Source organism: Podarcis raffonei, chromosome 8 (assembly GCF_027172205.1).
Source record: "Podarcis raffonei isolate rPodRaf1 chromosome 8, rPodRaf1.pri, whole genome shotgun sequence".
NCBI classification, from domain to species: domain Eukaryota; kingdom Metazoa; phylum Chordata; class Lepidosauria; order Squamata; family Lacertidae; genus Podarcis; species Podarcis raffonei.
Window position 1 is genome coordinate 16,026,963 of NC_070609.1, and position 16,038 is coordinate 16,043,000.

The following is a 16,038-nucleotide window of genomic DNA, read 5'->3' on the forward strand; positions in this document are numbered from 1 at the left end:
ATAAAAATCCAAGTTTTTCCAGCTGTCTGAGGTGGCTACACTGACAGCTACTAGCAGCTACACTAAGAGATGGCTATGCATTGGCTATGCATCAAGCTGGGAGTCAGCAACACCAGCTCTTATTTGTGGAATGAGTTTAGCCCTCCTCAGAATGCAACTTTTCTGTAAAGCCTTACAGCCTTAAAGCCTTGGAGGTTGAAATGTTCCCCCACTGGCTGCCAACACAAATAAACAGACAAAGTAATATAGTTTTTATTGACAAATAGCGAAAGACTGTCACGGTCCGGGTTACAGGCAGTTGGAGTCCTGGCTCGGTACATCGGGACAGGGGTAGAGGATGGGAAGCAGGAATCAGCAGTCCAGGGGTCAGGAAACCAGGAGTCAGGAAACTGAAGCACAGCTAGGTGAGTAGTGTGTTGCTGTGGCAAAGAGCCAGAGGGTACTGCTGGTCTTATATAGCCCTCCTGACCCCTGCCACCAGGTGCTACGAGTCTTCTCTCAAGCCTCCCCTGTGTGGCAGCGCCTTGCCCTTCCAGGCCAAACTCAGGAAGGCCCCAATCCTGAAAAGCCCTACCAGTCACAGGGCCAGGCTCCTGCACACACTCCTGACAAACACATTCCAACTCACTAGGTGTGACCAAGGATCTGTGCATTAATTACTCTGTACTCTCTCTACTTATATCTGCGTTTTGGGTTCCAGACAACTCTAACCAAATAAAGCTCTGTGTCCCCATTCATTATAATGAGGAATCAAATAATCCCCTTTTGGCCAAAGTGGGTGAAATTTGCAGGCATAGGAGACCCTACAAATTGGATTGAGCCTACCTAAATCCAGGGGATCTTTGTGGAGGAAGTTAAGTGGGTTTACTTTCCTCCATACTTATTTGATATTTTCATGGGTGGGTCTGAGCACAAGCTTCTCAGACTCTGCCCAACACCATCTGATTTACAACACTGCTTTGGCTTTCTGAACAGCTGAGAGTGAAGTGCAAGGGACTTATGTTCCATGTTGAAGCTTCTGTGGCGCTGAAAATGGAACTTCATGAGGAGAATTATGGCAACTGAGAAAGAGACTTGGGACAATATGGCAGCAGAGGCTCTAGAGCTAAGTGTTGCTAGAAAAATTTCAGTTTATTTAAGAACACATTTCACTTGGGCTGTGCATCAGATCCAGCCCAATCCAATTAATCAATTGGACTGGGCCAATTTGTATCAACATAGGATTGGGTCAGATTATGTTGAGGCAATCCTAGATCACACCAGATCAGGCCAGCCAACCCATCTCACTCACTATTCCATCTTTAAAAACAATTTATATATTTGTAATCACAACAACATATGAACCTACCTGGACCATGAGATCATCTTCTGAGACCCTCCTTCGTGTGCCTCCTTCTCGAGAGGTCCAGAGAGTGGCAACACAAGAACAGGCCTTTTCTGCAGTGGCTGCCCGTCTGTGGAATGCTCTTCCCAGAGAAGTTTGCCTGGCGCCTTCATTATACACCTATAGGCACTAGGCAAAATCATTTCTTTCCAACCAGGCCTTTGGCGGATCCGATGTACCGTATTTTTTGCTCTATAAGACTCACTTTTTCCCTCCTAAAAAGTAAGGGGAAATGTGTGTGCATCTTATGGAGCGAATGCAGGCTGCGCAGCTATCCCAGAAGCCACTACACAGCGATCCCTCTTGCTGTTCTGGCTTCTGAGATTCAGAATTTTTTTTCTTGTTTTCCTCCTCCAAAAATTAGATGCGTCTTGTGGTCTGATGCGTCTTATAGAGCGAAAAATATGGTACATCCTATGCCCTTTTAAAATGTGTTTTTTTTGGGGGGGTATTGTTCTGTTTGTTTTTATTTGGTATCTTCTGGTTTTCTATCTTGATTTTATTCTGTGAAACGCCCTGAGACCCCCAAGTATAGGGCAGTATATAAATTCAATTAACAACAACACCAAAGAGCATCCAAAATGACTCAAAGCAACAACGACAAAAAAATTATTATTTGTACCCCACCCATCTGACTGGGTTGCACCAACCAGCCTGGGCGCCTTCCAACATCTATGAAACAGCCCTTAGGAGTTGGCTGCCATGCAAGGGAGTCTCTCAAACCTGAATCTCCTGGAGCGGTGGAAGAAGGCAGCTCCAGTATACAGCCGGACAAGAGGGAAGGAAACATGGTGTCTACCTCAGTAATGAGCTCACAGAAACAAGCTCTGGAAATTTGGGGTTGCCATGCTGAGAGCAGAGTTTGATGCTCTATTACATTCGTAAAAGCAAGCAATGCAAAACACTGGGAGAGAGCTAATGTCTCTGCAGTGGCCTATTGCTGAATAGGAGGAGCTGCTCGTATCCCCCCTCCCCTAGGGAGAAAATGCTGGGGGGGCACACCTCGGGGTCTCATGGGGTTTACACTTGCCCAGCATGCTTCAGGGCAGGCCCCTTCCCCTGTGACAGCCTCTGATAACCACTTTAACAACAGATTTAGGAGTCTATATGTGTTTTCCCTGCAAATATATTTGAGGGGCTCCCCTCCCAAAAAAGTTGATGGGCATTGCCCTTGCCCTTGCAGGAAAGTAGCAGGAACACGATTCCTGCTGGGCTTGAGGATGGAGAGAGAGCCAAGCAGCAGAGGTAACAGGACTGTGTGCTGGGGTGCCAACTTAAAATATGGGGGGAGGCAGATAAGCCTTGTTTCACCTCATAGATCACAAGATGTGGTGCACGCACCCCATTTGAGTGGCAATGCCCATCACCTTGTGGGGAGCAGCCCCCCTCCAATTTTTCCATATCTCGGCCCCTGGGAGCTGGTCCTATAACTGTGCGCAAGTCATTCTCGTGCTCCCCAGCTCCTCTCCCTCTTTCACCCATCGCGGCTCAGCTCTGCACGCCAAAATGGTGCCCAGGCACTTCTGATTAAAGAGGCTGCTGAATCACTTTTGAGAATTGTACTTCTGTGAAGGGAATACAACTCTCAGCGGACGCAGGTGGCGCTGTGGGTAAAAGCCTCAGCGCCTAGGGCTTGCCGATCGAAAGGTCGGCGGTTCGAATCCCCGCAGCGGGGTGCACTCCCGTTGCTCAGTCCCAGCGCCTGCCAACCTAGCAGTTCGAAAGCACCTCCGGGTGCAAGTAGACAAATAGGGACCGCTTACTGGCGGGAAGGTAAACGGCGTTTCCATGTGCTGCGCTGGCTCGCCAGATGCAGCTTTGTCACGCTGGCCACATGACCCGGAAGTGTCTCCGGACAGTGCTGGCCCCCGGCCTCTTAAGTGAGATGGGCGCACAACCCTAGAGTCTGTCAAGACTGGCCCGTACGGGCAGGGGTACCTTTACCTTTACCTTTAACAACTCTCAGCACCTTTAACTAACTACCATTCCTAGAATTCTTTGGGGAAAGCCATAACTGTGGTATCCTAGGCATAGGGCTCCTGCTTTTACCCCACACCATCCCATATCCCTGTGGGGTTTCTTCAGTTTTTCTGCCCTTTGGAGCCAGCCATGTGGAGATCACACTGCATCAAAACTCTGGAGAAATGGGATGACATGATACAAAGACTCCAAACAAATTCGTTCTTTGGACTGTTGGGGAAAACTTCCTTTGCATTCTCCTCCTCTGCTTTCAGGCTGGAGAAATTTCTGCTTCCTTTTGCTCTCTGTCATGACCCAGCACAGTCCAAGAAATTATTTACAAGGAGGAGGAACTAGGGCGAACTCATTTAGGTCTCCTTTTCTCAGAAATCACCTACTTGAGCAGAGCTGTGTGCTGGTCAAGGGTGGGGGAGAGGAAAACTTGGAAACAGGATGTAATTTCTGCTCCAAGATAACAAAAAGCTGCAGCTCTCTTCCCCTTTCTAAGATTAAGCAGGATAAATAAATAATCAGCAACAGAGCTGATAATATAATTTATTATAAATGCTCTGTTGCTGAGCAGTACATGATTGCACCGATTTATTATTTTTTGATCATATCCCAGAGTCCGAAAGACCCATAGTGATAGGGGCATTCTGCCATAGGGAAGTTATTTAGCGCCAGCCATTTCTGAACTCAGTACAGTGTGTCAAAAGATTTCAGATTAAAATTGCCACTGCTGGCACTGAGAGCGTGGGACAAGAAATTCCTGCTGTAGATGCTTCTCTGATGGCTTTGCAGATGCAGCTTCTACCTGCCTGCCTGGTCTGCACTGAGAGGGAGTCGGAGGGTGGGGGTGGCAAAGAGCTCCAGCTCCCAAGGCTGCAGGAAGATGGAGGACAAGCTGGGGGAAGGAAAAGCAAGTCACTCTGCATGAGGCTGGAGAAACCCTTGAAGGGAGCAATGCCCGGTGCCAGATAGGGGCCAGAGAGTACACAAAGCTTTGTTACCATCAATGTTAGATACCACCTTTGTTGTAATGGGTTTTTTAAGCAATAAATACATCATGGTACAAATGTTGCCACTGTTACATCAACGAGATCATGAGCTGCAGGCATCCACGCTATGAAGGAAGGATTGTGGAACAACACTGTTTATTTCTCAGCATTTATGTCCTGCTTAATTGCAATAAACCTCAAAGCAGTTGAGACAGGCGATAGGACCCGTCCTGTTTTCTTTTTTGCAGGTGCCAAAACATTTCGCGCCACTAGGATCTAGGATCGTAGAATTGCAGATCTGGAAGGGAACCCAAGGGTCATCTAGATCATCCCCCTGAAATCAGTGCCATGTGGGGCTTAAGTGCAGAAAACGCGGGAGCTGCTGAGACTGGCACAGAGGCAACTACCGCAAAGGTAAAGGATTAACCATCTCGGATGCTTCAAATTTCACGAGTGAGCCTTGGGGACCTTCCCAGGAAAGGCAGCTGCACTGCTGTCAATCAGGCTGTTTGGAGCTCCCTCTAGCGGGGAATTCGGCTCTTGCTATGCGTTGCAATCTCGTCCTCGCTCGTACTTTCGATTTCTTCTTTGCTTTTAGTAGTGCGGCGATCCGGCGGGAGAGGGAATAAATGCGAGAGAGAGAAAGACAGTTGGACGGAGAAAAGGCTAAGAGATCAGGAAGCAAAGCCTCCGAAGAGGGAACTGAGCTTTACTGCAAAAAAACCGGACTGGCAGCAGGTAAGGAGGTGAGCATTTCTCCTGGGGCTCTGATGATTTCCGTGTCTTTTTTTTCTTTCCCTGAGCGTGTTTTCGTTAAAGGAGACTCTGAGCTCATAGCTAGGCGGGGGGGGGGGGCAGAATCGTTTATTTTTACTCATATGAATAATGATGTTGGAGAAGGCTGCCCTTCTTCCCCGCTGCAAAGGGAATAAATAACATGCCATCACCAGGGAGCAAGCAGAGCTGGTGCTACTCTAAGAGTTGTAAGTAACTGCTCTGAAATCAACGCGGGTCTCTCTTTCGAGCGGTGACGCGTGTTCATTCAGCATCTCCCTCTACAGCTGCTACAAGGCTGCCCTCCTGCTCCTCTCGCCTCCTGCCTCTTTCCCTTTTGGGGGTTTCGCAGAGTGGAGAGGAAAACTCTTTGGAAGCAGGCAGAGCCTTAGCTAGGTGATCTGGCGCCCCTGGCAGAACCGTCCAGATTGCGCCCCCCCCCCTAGCCACGGAAAAAGTAGCTCTTCTTTCCCTCTCTCCTCCACCTATTCAATTCCTCACGCACTTCCCCTTGTAATGAATCCTTCAAAGAAAATCCAGTATTAAATTTATTATTTCTTAATAAAATGTTTCAGCAAAGAAAATGACATTTTGATGTGACTTGACAGTTTTTTTAAATGTAATTCAGTTGTAAAACAATAAACAGACATACAAACCATATCGTACTGATTTGTTCCACAAGGATAACTTTCTGGTTTCAGAGCGCTCTCTCTCTCTCTCTCTCTCTCTCTCTCTCTCTCTCTCTCTCACACACACACACACACACACACACACACACAGTCCACAGCCCACCTCCCTTGCCCCCCCCAACCTGGCGATCCCAGATCTCTCCACTGGTGCACACAGCCCTCCCTTCGAGGCTGCTCTTCACCTGCTTACCCAACACACACCTGGAACAGGGAGGGAGGGGGAGAGGGAGAGGGAGACCTCGTTCATTAGCCCCTCCCGCTCGTTTCCTGACTCTTCCCTCACCTTGGATGCCAGGATCAGAAGGAAAAGAACTCCCATCCCACTCTCTCCCTCCCTGAAGGGAAGATGTTAGGGAGCGGGGGTCAGAAAAGACCAGTTTTGGGCCATCTTTACAAGCCGGACCCTGCTCTGCACTTCGGCCCCCCCCCCCGTTTGTTTAGAGGGTTTTTTACCCCCTCACTTTCCTCTCTCAGCAACACCAACACAAAATCTCAGCAGCCTTCCAGGTGACTTCTTCGGAGGGGAGAGAGAGAAGGGAGGGGGGAAGGTTTGCTGAGGGATCAGGAGGCAAGGAATTTGTGTCTGGTCCTTCCACAGGTTGGGGAGAAGGAGGGGGGAGATTTTCCCGAATCTGAGAACAGAAACCATTCCTTTGGAAAGCTGGTAATGTGCACATTGGGGGAGGGGGGGAGAGGGGGGGATACAGACACATTAGGCACATGTGGTTATTAATTACTTAAATCAGTGGTTTTCAACCAGTGTGCTGTGGCACCCTGGAGAGCCTTGAATGATGGTCGGGGTGCCGTGGGCAACACTGGCCTGCTTCCCTCTTCCTTCCCTAGCTCTTCCAAAGGCTTGCACAGCTATTTCTTGCAGTAGCCCAGGCTACAAGATCCCCAGGTGAATGATGCCTCTGGGGCTGGCCAGGGGGTGCTGGTTTCCAGGAATTGAAATGGAGCCTCAGAGTAAGCAGGCAAGTGGGCGAGGGAGCCAGGCCAGCCAGACCACCAGCCCTTGCTGTTGGGAATGGACAGACAAGTCCCAGGTCCCTGTGGAGAGGCAGGGACAGTAGATCAGAGACCAGGGGCTGCATCAGCAGCTGCCCAGAGGACTCCCAAGGAGAGGGGAGAGGAGGCTGAGGGAAGACTTAACAAGGACGGGGGTTGTTTGAAAAAGGGTGAGAGGCTGCCAGCTCTGCAGGCAAGGGGTGACATAGCTGGGCTCCTGAGCCCCACAGGGGTGCCGCAGAAAGAAGGTGCTTGGTCAAAGGAGCCGTGGACTCAAAAAGGTAGAAAACCTCTGACTTCAATGACAAGCAGGGGCAGAATTTACATAAAGTGTCTAAAGGTAGGATGCGCTCTTAAAACATACTTAAATAAAACTGCCCCAGCCCCTTCATCTTTTTGACCAGACCCTCCTCTACTGCACCTTCAGACTGATAACTCTTTGTTGTATCTTTCTAAAAACACTTAAGGTTTAATCATCAATGTAATGGGCACAGCCTCCCTCCCCAACCTAAAAAAAATAAAAACAAATCAGGAAGTGCAGTTACTTAAAATGCTGAGAGTCCCCTTCCTCATGTCCCTCTCTAAATTCAGGGCTCTTGGGCTCTGCTCCTGTGTCCTGGGCTGGCTGGAAGCAGAGGATTGGTGGAAGGCACCAGTTGGGGAACCTCCAAAGGAACCCCCAGGGGTAGAATCTCAGAGCCAGGAGATTGGGGGTGGGATGGAGATGAGTGGTCAGAGGGAGAAGAGAGAGCAGACTGGGAGGAGGAGGAGATGTTGGAAGCTGAAGAGGCAACAGGGTTTAGTGAGCAGGAAGAGTCTGTGGCAGAGAGCGGTCCAGAATCAGAGGCAGAAGTGGAGGGGGGTCAAGAGGCAGAGTAGAGACAGGGAATCTCCCCCTTGTGGTGCAACCTGTTTCCGTCCCCCTGGTGTCCCAGAACATGAAGAGGAATGAAGAGGGCAGAGCAATGAGAGACAAGACGAAAGAAATTCAGGTTGCTGGGGAAGAAGGAGCCTTAGAGAGCGGGGGATGTGGGGACCTACAGTTCTTGCTAACGCTTCATTGGGGCAAGAGATACTGCGAAGACTTGTGTTCACTCAGCCTGCGCTGTTTGGTTTTCTTTGAGTAAAGAGTTAACATCGCTGACAACGGGTGTTTTATTGCACACCAACTCCAGCTCCTGACGTCCCATGAACTTCATATCTTCTACCTATAAAGCTTTGTTGCTTGGCAAATGATAATAATATTGCAGACGCTAGAAATTTTACAGAGGGCATGCCACTCTTGTTAAATAAATGAATGCTTCTAGTTAGGCCGGTCGCTTAACATTTTCCTGCTTCCTTTCTCTGCAGCGCACCAAGATCCACAATGGTGGAAGACTTTGAGGTAGCCATTTCTCAGGGCCAATTAGCAGGCGCTGTGTCGCACGTGCTGGCAAAACCACTGCACTTTTTCAACAGCACTCCACTCCACATTGCCGTAGTAGGAGAGCCCGGCTCCGGGAAGTCCTCCTTCATCAATGCCATGCTGGGTCTTCGTGCCAATGACCCACGTGCCGCTGCGACTGGCATACAGATGACGACTGTGCAAGTCAAGGATTACCCACACCCGACACTCCCGCAAGTGATCCTTTGGGACCACCCCGGAAGGGGAACGCCAACCTTTGGAGAGGACAAATTTGAGAAGAAGGTCGATTTGAATCACTTTGATTTCTTTGTCATCGTCGGCTCCCAGCGCTTCCGCTCCACCCATTCTGACCTGGTCCGTGAGATCCAAGATATGGGCAAGAGCTTCTACTTTCTGCGCACCAAAGCAGACCTGGACCTGTCGGCCGCCAAGAGGCAACGGCCATCTGACTACAATGAGAAGAAGGTCCTCTTGCACATCCAGGAGGACTGCAAAGAGTGCTTGGTAAAAGAAGGAGTGAGGGACCCACAAGTCTTCATCGTCTCCAACTGGGAAGCCGACTGCTTTGACTTCCCCTTCCTGGAGGAAACACTGAAGAACGATCTCTTGCGGCTGAAGAGGCAAGCCTTTCTGCGCCGCTTCCCTAGCATCTGCCTGCCTATGTTAGAGAAAAAGAAAATCACTGTGAAGGAGAAGATTTGGACCAAAAGGCTTGTTTTGCTGGTCACTCTTGGAAGCCCAGTTCCCTTCCTTCTCCCCATATTTCTGTTTAGTAAGTTCCGTTCCTGGTGCTTCCTGGACTTTGGCCTGGACAATCCATCCCTTGCAGCTCTGGCCCAGTGTGTTGGAAAGACAAGCACAGCCCTTAAAGCAGCAATGCAGTCCCTGGGAATCTTCTCTGCCATTTTATGGGTGCTGCCTGACTTGGTGGGACTCTCAGTGATGGCTTATGAATATCACCACTGGGAGCATTTCCCCATCTTTGGCTGCCTTCTGTCTGTTGGGATTTCGCTTCTTCGCACCTACTTCATGCTGCAGAAATGCATATCGGGTGCTGCTGACGACACCCAGAGGGTTCTGGCCAAAGCTCTTGAGACAGAGGGGGGAAAGTCCATTTAGCAGCAAGCAGATGTGCTATGTTGACTAAGTGCTTGATATATAGAATCTGGCGAAATATACATGTTTCCATTTGTGTGTTTTATAAAACAAGCTCCCAGAAGACATGGCGAGCGCAAAGTCTGGGAATGTAAAAAGGCTTGTGTGTGTCCCAAGCTTTAAAATTGAACCCAGATGATTCAAAGTCTGCACTAAGAAAAGATCAATTCTCCCATCCGTATCATGAATGATAATAGAGCAAATTGGCATGAGTTATTCTGGATTTGCTAATCATGAAGAGGCAGTGTGGTTTTTTTAAAAAAAACAACCACCACCACCAAAAGACATTAAAAAATAATAATCAGATGATCAGGTTTTTTATTTTAAAAATTCCATAAACATTAAGCTTCTCATAAAAAAACCTAAGTGAAATAATCTGAATGCAAGCATAATTAAATTAGTATCTCTACCCAATGTATGTGATGGGGCATGGGTGGTGCTGTGGTCTAAACCACAGAGCCTAGGGCCTGACGATCACAAGGTCGGCAGTTCGAATCCCTGCAACGGGGTGAGCTCCCGTTGTTCGGTCCCTGCTCCTGCCAACCTAGCAGTTCGAAAGCACATCAAAGTGCAAGTAAATAAATAGTTACCGCTCCGGCGGGAAGGTAAACAGAGTTTCTGTGCGCTGCTCTGGTTTGCCAGAAGTGGCTTAGTCATGCTGGCCACATGACCCGGAGGCTGTACGCTGGCTCCCTCAGCCAGTAAAGCGAGATGAGCAGCGCAACCCCAGAGTTGTCTGTGACTGGACTTAATGCTCAGGGGTCCCTTAACTTAACCTTTACCCAATGTATAAGAATTAAGACCAATACCAAAAGGAGACTTTGGGACAAATGGACTTTTTACTATATTTCTAATTCTTTCAGTCCCCAAATGAATTTTTCTGTATCTGATGGCAGACTAAAAAAACCAACCCACTAGTGTCCTATGTGAACCTGCTTGCAAGGATGATATCAAGCTGTAATTTATGCAGGCTGTAGCATTCACTTTCTCTCCTCTCCTCTCTCTCTCTCTCTCTCTCTCTCTCTCTCTCTCTCTCTCTCTAGTTCTGCTACATTTACTTTTTACTTTAGGAACAGGAGTTAGCTCTGTATCACAAGTCCCATGCAACATCTATTTCACAATGTTCTTTCCCTCATACACACTCAAACTTAAGGAGGGCATTCAGCTAGACAGGAGCCTCCACAAGTGCATTTGTTAAATAGAAAGTTGAGGTAATTTTAATCTGTTTTAGTATTTTAACTCTTGCATATCTTAAAGCACGGCTGTAATTCCCCCCCGTGATTTTATTGTTTTATCTTTTTGCAAACCGTTTTGAGGTTTTATTAGAATCAAGTGGTGTATAAGCTTTTATGAAATAAACTAATTGGTTAAAATATTTTCCTTGCCACTGCCAGGATGTTTGTGTTATAATCAATGCTGCTTTCACATGGTCAGCTTTGGGAGCTGGAGCTCTTTCCACACATACACCCCGACTCCGTTTACTTGCAATCGGGCAGGCAGGTAGCAACTGCATCTGCAAAGCCAAATGAGAAGTGTCTGCAGGGGGGATTTCTTGTCCCACGCTCTGAGTGCCAGCAGTGGCTATTTTAATCTGAAATCTTTTGACACATGGTACTGCGGTAAGAATTCAGAAACCCAATCAGGACCCAGCACAGTCCAAGAAAGGATTTGCAAGAAGGAGGAGGACCTACAGCAACCCCACTAACTTTCGTTTTCTCAGAAATCACCTGTTTGAGCAGAGCTGTGTGTTGGGCAGGGGAGGGGGAGAGGGGAACTTGTAAACAGTATCTAATTTCTGCTCCAAGATATTAAAAACCCAAAGCTACTTTCCCCTTTCAAGGTTATGCAGGATAAAAAGTTGCAAATCATCACCTGCCGAGCATTTAGTTAGAAATATGTGCCTGTACCTGTTTATTAGGCTTTTGTCGGAGATAAGCTCAAAGTACCTTGGTGATTTTAAACTGCATAGGGGTTTTCAGTCACTGTTCGGGGTCTCCCTTCAGAAGTATGTACAGTGGTACCTCGGGTTAAGTACTTAATTCGTTCTGGAGGTCCATTCTTAACCTGAAGCTGTTCTTAACCTAAAGCACCAATTAAACTAATGGGGCCTCCTGCTGCTGCCGCGCAATTTCTGTTCTCATCCTGAAGCAAAGTTCTTAACCTGAAGCACTATTTCTGGGTTAGCGGAGTCTGTAACCTGAAGGGTATGTAACCTGAGGTACCACTGTATGTCATTCCAAGATCAAAACCAGTGATCACTGTTGATCTTCAGTGCACAGCTACAACAAGGCACAGCCCATCTGTGAGTTTATGGACATTCCCAGTTCATGGAACTTGACAGTGAAACCTGACAGGTCTGAGCATGTGAACCAATATAACATCCCTTATGGTGCTTTTCCATTCTCAGCATTTTCTGCAATGCAAATGGGTCACGTGATCAATGATGTGCAGGAGGCCCTCAGTAGACAAGTTAGTGCTGAAGGGGCTCCCTAAGCAGAACAAAGTATCTCTGCACATGCTAATGAAATCCTTTCACTGCCAACCCCCCCCAATCTTTTTAATGCAAATAACAGGAGAGGTCTATGCAGAGAGAGGGTGGGAAGAAAGAACTTGACATACTTCAGACATGAGGCAGAACCTTGTTGTCATTGCATTCTTATATTAATAAGTCTGTGCCCAGTGCGCATCTGATGTACTGCAGATGCGGGTCTGGTTGTGCAACCAGGGACGCCACTGCCCTGATCAGCTGAATTCTCCTCTCATAGCACTGCTCTGCTCCCCCAGCTTGCCATTTACACCCCAGCCTAAGGATTTTATCCAATATACTCATGCTCAGAGCACACCAACTGAAATGAATGGACCTGATTAATTGGTTTTTTTTTTAAAAAAGGAAATTTCTACGGTACTTTGCAAATATTCCACACAGCTGTAGTAAGAAGTGCCGACAACTCAGGTGCTTTTGAGACTGGCCCAGAGGCAACAACAGCACAGGTAAAAGATTACTTCCATGGGATGCTTCCACAGGTGATCCTTTGGGACTTCCCAAAAAAGGCAGCATCCCCGCTGGAAAACGGGCTGCTTGGCCAGGAATGCGGCTTCGGCTGTTTGTTGCGATCTTATTTCATCCTCGCTGGCTACCTTCGCTTTCCTTTTTGCTTTTAGTAGTGTGAAGGTCAGGAGGGAGAGAGGGTATAAAAGGGAGACAGAGGGAGAGAGCAGGACGGAGAAAAGCACGAGAAACCTCGAAGCAAAACCTCCGAGAAGAGGACTGAGCTTGGCTGCAAAAAATCGGTTCGGCAGCAGGTAAGGAGTTGAACTTTGCGTTTCTTTTTGAGCTTGTTTGCGTTAAAGGAGACTCTAAGCTTCTTGTTTGGTGGGTGACAGATACAATTGTTGTTGTCGTCGTCTACCTTTTCCCTTTTTATTGTTATTTTTTACCTTTTTATTATTATATTAACCATTACATTATAGCTACTGTGATATCATATATCATATCATATTATAAACAACAACAATATTATTAACAATGATGTTGGAGAAGGCTGCCCTTCTTCCCGCAGCAAAGGCAATAAATAACATGCCATCACCAGGGAGCAAGTAGAGCTCGTGCTACTAGTCCCCTCCCCCCGACAAGTTTAATAAAAGACATTTATTAGCATTGCAATGCAGTTCACCCTATGGTCACCAGGTTTTTTCCCCAATGAACCCAGGGACACTTGTTTTGTCTGTTTTTTTCTTTGAAGCTGAGTAGCAACAGGGAGTCAGTCGTGAGGATGGTGAGGCAAAAGACCCTGGGCCCAAGCACACATGCATATTGTACTGGGAACGTCTGGCAACCCTACCCCACCCTCTTTGTCAGAGCGGGGAATGGGGTACAGAACAGAGGAATACAGCAACTTCTATTCTCCATGCCCTGAGTGCTGAAGAGGCAGAGACCATCTGGGCTGCCCCTTAGTGCAGAAGCAAAGCATAAGAGTTTTAAGTAACTGCCCTGAAGCCAATGCCACCCTTTTGCGTGTTAATTCAATACAGCCCTCTGCAGACCCCCCCCCCCCAGTTCCTTCAAGAAAGCAGCAGGAACACGGCTGCGTCCCAGCACTTGCTGTTGTGTAAAAATGCTATCTGTGCACCACTTCTGATTAGAAAAACTGCATGGCAAGGGTTCAAGGCTAACAGGACTAGTGGTCAGGGATGATGGGAGTTGTAGTCCCAAAACAGCTGGAGGGCCAAGTTTGTCCATGCCTGCTCTAGAGGAATGAACAATTTGAGTTCAAAAAAGATCCACATCTCACATAAACATGTTTTAAGGATTATGTGTGAATGCATGCACATATAGATTTCTGAGAGATTGACAACAGGTACAATTCTTCACTTTATTGAAATACTACCGGCTGCTGCTCAAACAACCCACTGGTCTTAGAGATATGTCCTATGTAAATTGATTTCCCCCCCATAAACCATAGGTTGTAAATATGTCCATAAAAGTGTGTTGAAAGCTATCATTTAACTATTATAGTTTTCTTCTCCTTCTCAGATAAACTGTGCCACAAGGAATCACTGCCATGGATCCTGCCATAACAATAGAAACCTTAAAAAAAGACCTTGCTGAAGTGAAGTCTGCTTTGGAGAAAAAAACATTTGAAGCTGTTTCAGCTGAAGCTCAACAGCAGTCAAATTTATTAAATAACATCACATTGGCAATTGCCATCACAGGAAGATCAGGTGCTGGGAAATCATCTTTTGTCAATGCCCTGCGAGGAATGAAAGATCGTGGAGAGGGTGCAGCTGAGACGGGGGTGACAGAAACAACAATGGTGCCACAAGAATATTCACACCCCACATTCTCCAACTTCAAAATTTGGGATCTACCAGGAATTGGAACAGCTAAATTTAGTGCAAAGGAATACCTAACAAAGGTGAATTTCAACAATTATGATTTTTTCATCATCGTCTCCTCAGGATGCTTCACTGAGGATGACACCAACTTGGCTCTTGAGATCCAGAAAAATAAGAAGAAATTCTACTATGTGCGTAGCAAAGTGGATATCGATATAGATAATGACAGGCGGTCAAAAGGCATCGATGTGGGGGACACCCATGAGATGATGCAGTCTGAAAAGGAAACTCTTGACGCTGTACGGAAAGATAGCTATGATAATTTGAAGGCGTTAGGTGTGTCTTCTCCAAGGGTCTTTCTAATATCAAGGTGGGATTTGAGCAAGTATGATTTCCCCCTGCTTCAAGAGACCATTGAACAGGAACAGGATGAAATCAAGAGAGATGTTTTAATTATGTGTCTTCCGATTTTAACAAAAGAGAGCATAACAAAGAAAAAGGCTGCAATGGAGCGGCTGATATGGAAAAAAGCCCTGGTGAGTTGTGGTGTTGGATTGCTTTCTGGCCCATTGATCTCATTTGGTTGTGACATTGGTATTCTGGTTTCGACAATGAAGGAGATCTGCAAAGTTTTTGGCTTGGATGAAGATTCCCTCAATATACTAGCAAATCGTGTGGGGAAACCCGTTGAGGAGTTGAAATCTGTTATTGAACATACCCCAAGCACCGGTAAGATCACGACAGAATTTGTCATGGATATCTTGAAGAGGTCAGCAATATGGGGAACAATCACAGCGGTAGAGCTGGTTCTGGATTTCATACCTGTGTTGGGGTCTCTCTATGGTGGGGGCAGTTCTTTTGCTACCACATTCTACTTGCTGAAGGATTTCCTGGAAAATGCTGTGAAAGATGCAGAGAAAGTTCTGGCAAAGGCTGCTGAGCCTAAGAAACGCAAGTAAACAGCCAATACATCTACCTGGGAAGAGACATCCAGGTACAACATGCATTATCTCATCTTTCTACCACAGCATCAACCAATTGCTTTCTTCACAAGTTCGACTTCCAGTCTTGCAACATGGCATCCTAGCATGCTCCCTTTATTACTCTTCAGCTCAGGACTTGTAGCACTGCCATACAGTGGTACCTCGGGTTACAAACGCTTCAGGTTACAGACTCCGCAAACCCAGAAATAGTACCTTGGGTTAAGAACTTTCTTTAAGGATGAGAACAGAAATCGTGCTCTGGTGGCGCGGCAGCAGCAGGAGGCCCCATTAGCTAAAGTGGTGCTTCAGGTTAAGAACAATTTTAGGTTAAGAATGGACCTCTGGAACGAATTAAGTACTTAACTCAAGGTACCAGTGTATGTCAAAAAGTGGAAACCTGGATACAAAAGTTATATAGCTTTTTGCTTATTGGGGGAGGGGCAAAGTTATAGAGATGGGGAGGGCAAAGTTGATGAGTTTTTTTGGCAAAATCTCCCAAAACCAAAAGAAGTTTCTGAGCTATTTTTAAGGAAATTCACCCCAAAAAAGCAACACTTTTGACATTTCACAGAAAGAGGTTTTTGAGCTATTTTAAAGGAAATTCACACAAAAAAAAACCCCAACACTTCTGACATGGCTTGCCATGCAGTGGCGTAGCGTGGGGGGTGCCAAGGGTGCCGGCCGCACCGGGCGCAACATCTGGGGGGGGCGCGAGTCCAGAGGGCCCAGCCGCGTCGTGCCCTCGGCCCGCCCCTATTGTCAGAGCGGCTGGCCAGCCTCCGCCTGCTCCTACCTTGCCCACCCGAGGACTGCGGCAGCGCCCGCCCCCGTGGCCACCTACCCTCGC

The 16,038-nt window shown here is 47.3% G+C and overlaps 4 protein-coding genes across 7 annotated transcripts in view; 3 read left to right on the top strand and 1 right to left on the bottom strand.

Annotated features, from left to right (window-relative positions):
• The window catches only part of LOC128418415 (interferon-inducible GTPase 5-like), a 175,179-nt gene that overhangs the window by 131,714 nt on the left and 27,427 nt on the right, over positions 1–16,038 (bottom strand). The gene's annotated exons all lie outside the window — the stretch shown is intronic.
• Positions 1–16,038, top strand: part of LOC128418423 (interferon-inducible GTPase 5-like) — a 133,923-nt gene that overhangs the window by 55,693 nt on the left and 62,192 nt on the right. The gene's annotated exons all lie outside the window — the stretch shown is intronic.
• LOC128418438 (interferon-inducible GTPase 5-like) lies at positions 4,950–9,759 on the top strand. 2 transcript variants are annotated; one of them, XM_053398109.1, is made up of 2 exons: positions 4,950–5,087; positions 8,163–9,759. In XM_053398109.1, exon 2 carries the CDS (start codon positions 8,179–8,181, stop codon positions 9,334–9,336), a length of 1,158 nt encoding a protein of 385 aa, XP_053254084.1. In that variant the 5' UTR covers positions 4,950–5,087; positions 8,163–8,178; the 3' UTR covers positions 9,337–9,759. The 2 variants fall into 2 exon arrangements, with proteins under 2 accessions (XP_053254084.1, XP_053254083.1); XM_053398108.1 differs by having other exon boundaries at positions 4,950–5,079.
• LOC128418432 (interferon-inducible GTPase 5-like) lies at positions 12,476–15,745 on the top strand. The gene is made up of 2 exons (XM_053398098.1): positions 12,476–12,675; positions 13,907–15,745. The coding sequence occupies exon 2, from the start codon at positions 13,935–13,937 to the stop codon at positions 15,165–15,167; it is 1,233 nt and encodes a 410-aa protein (XP_053254073.1). The 5' UTR covers positions 12,476–12,675; positions 13,907–13,934; the 3' UTR covers positions 15,168–15,745.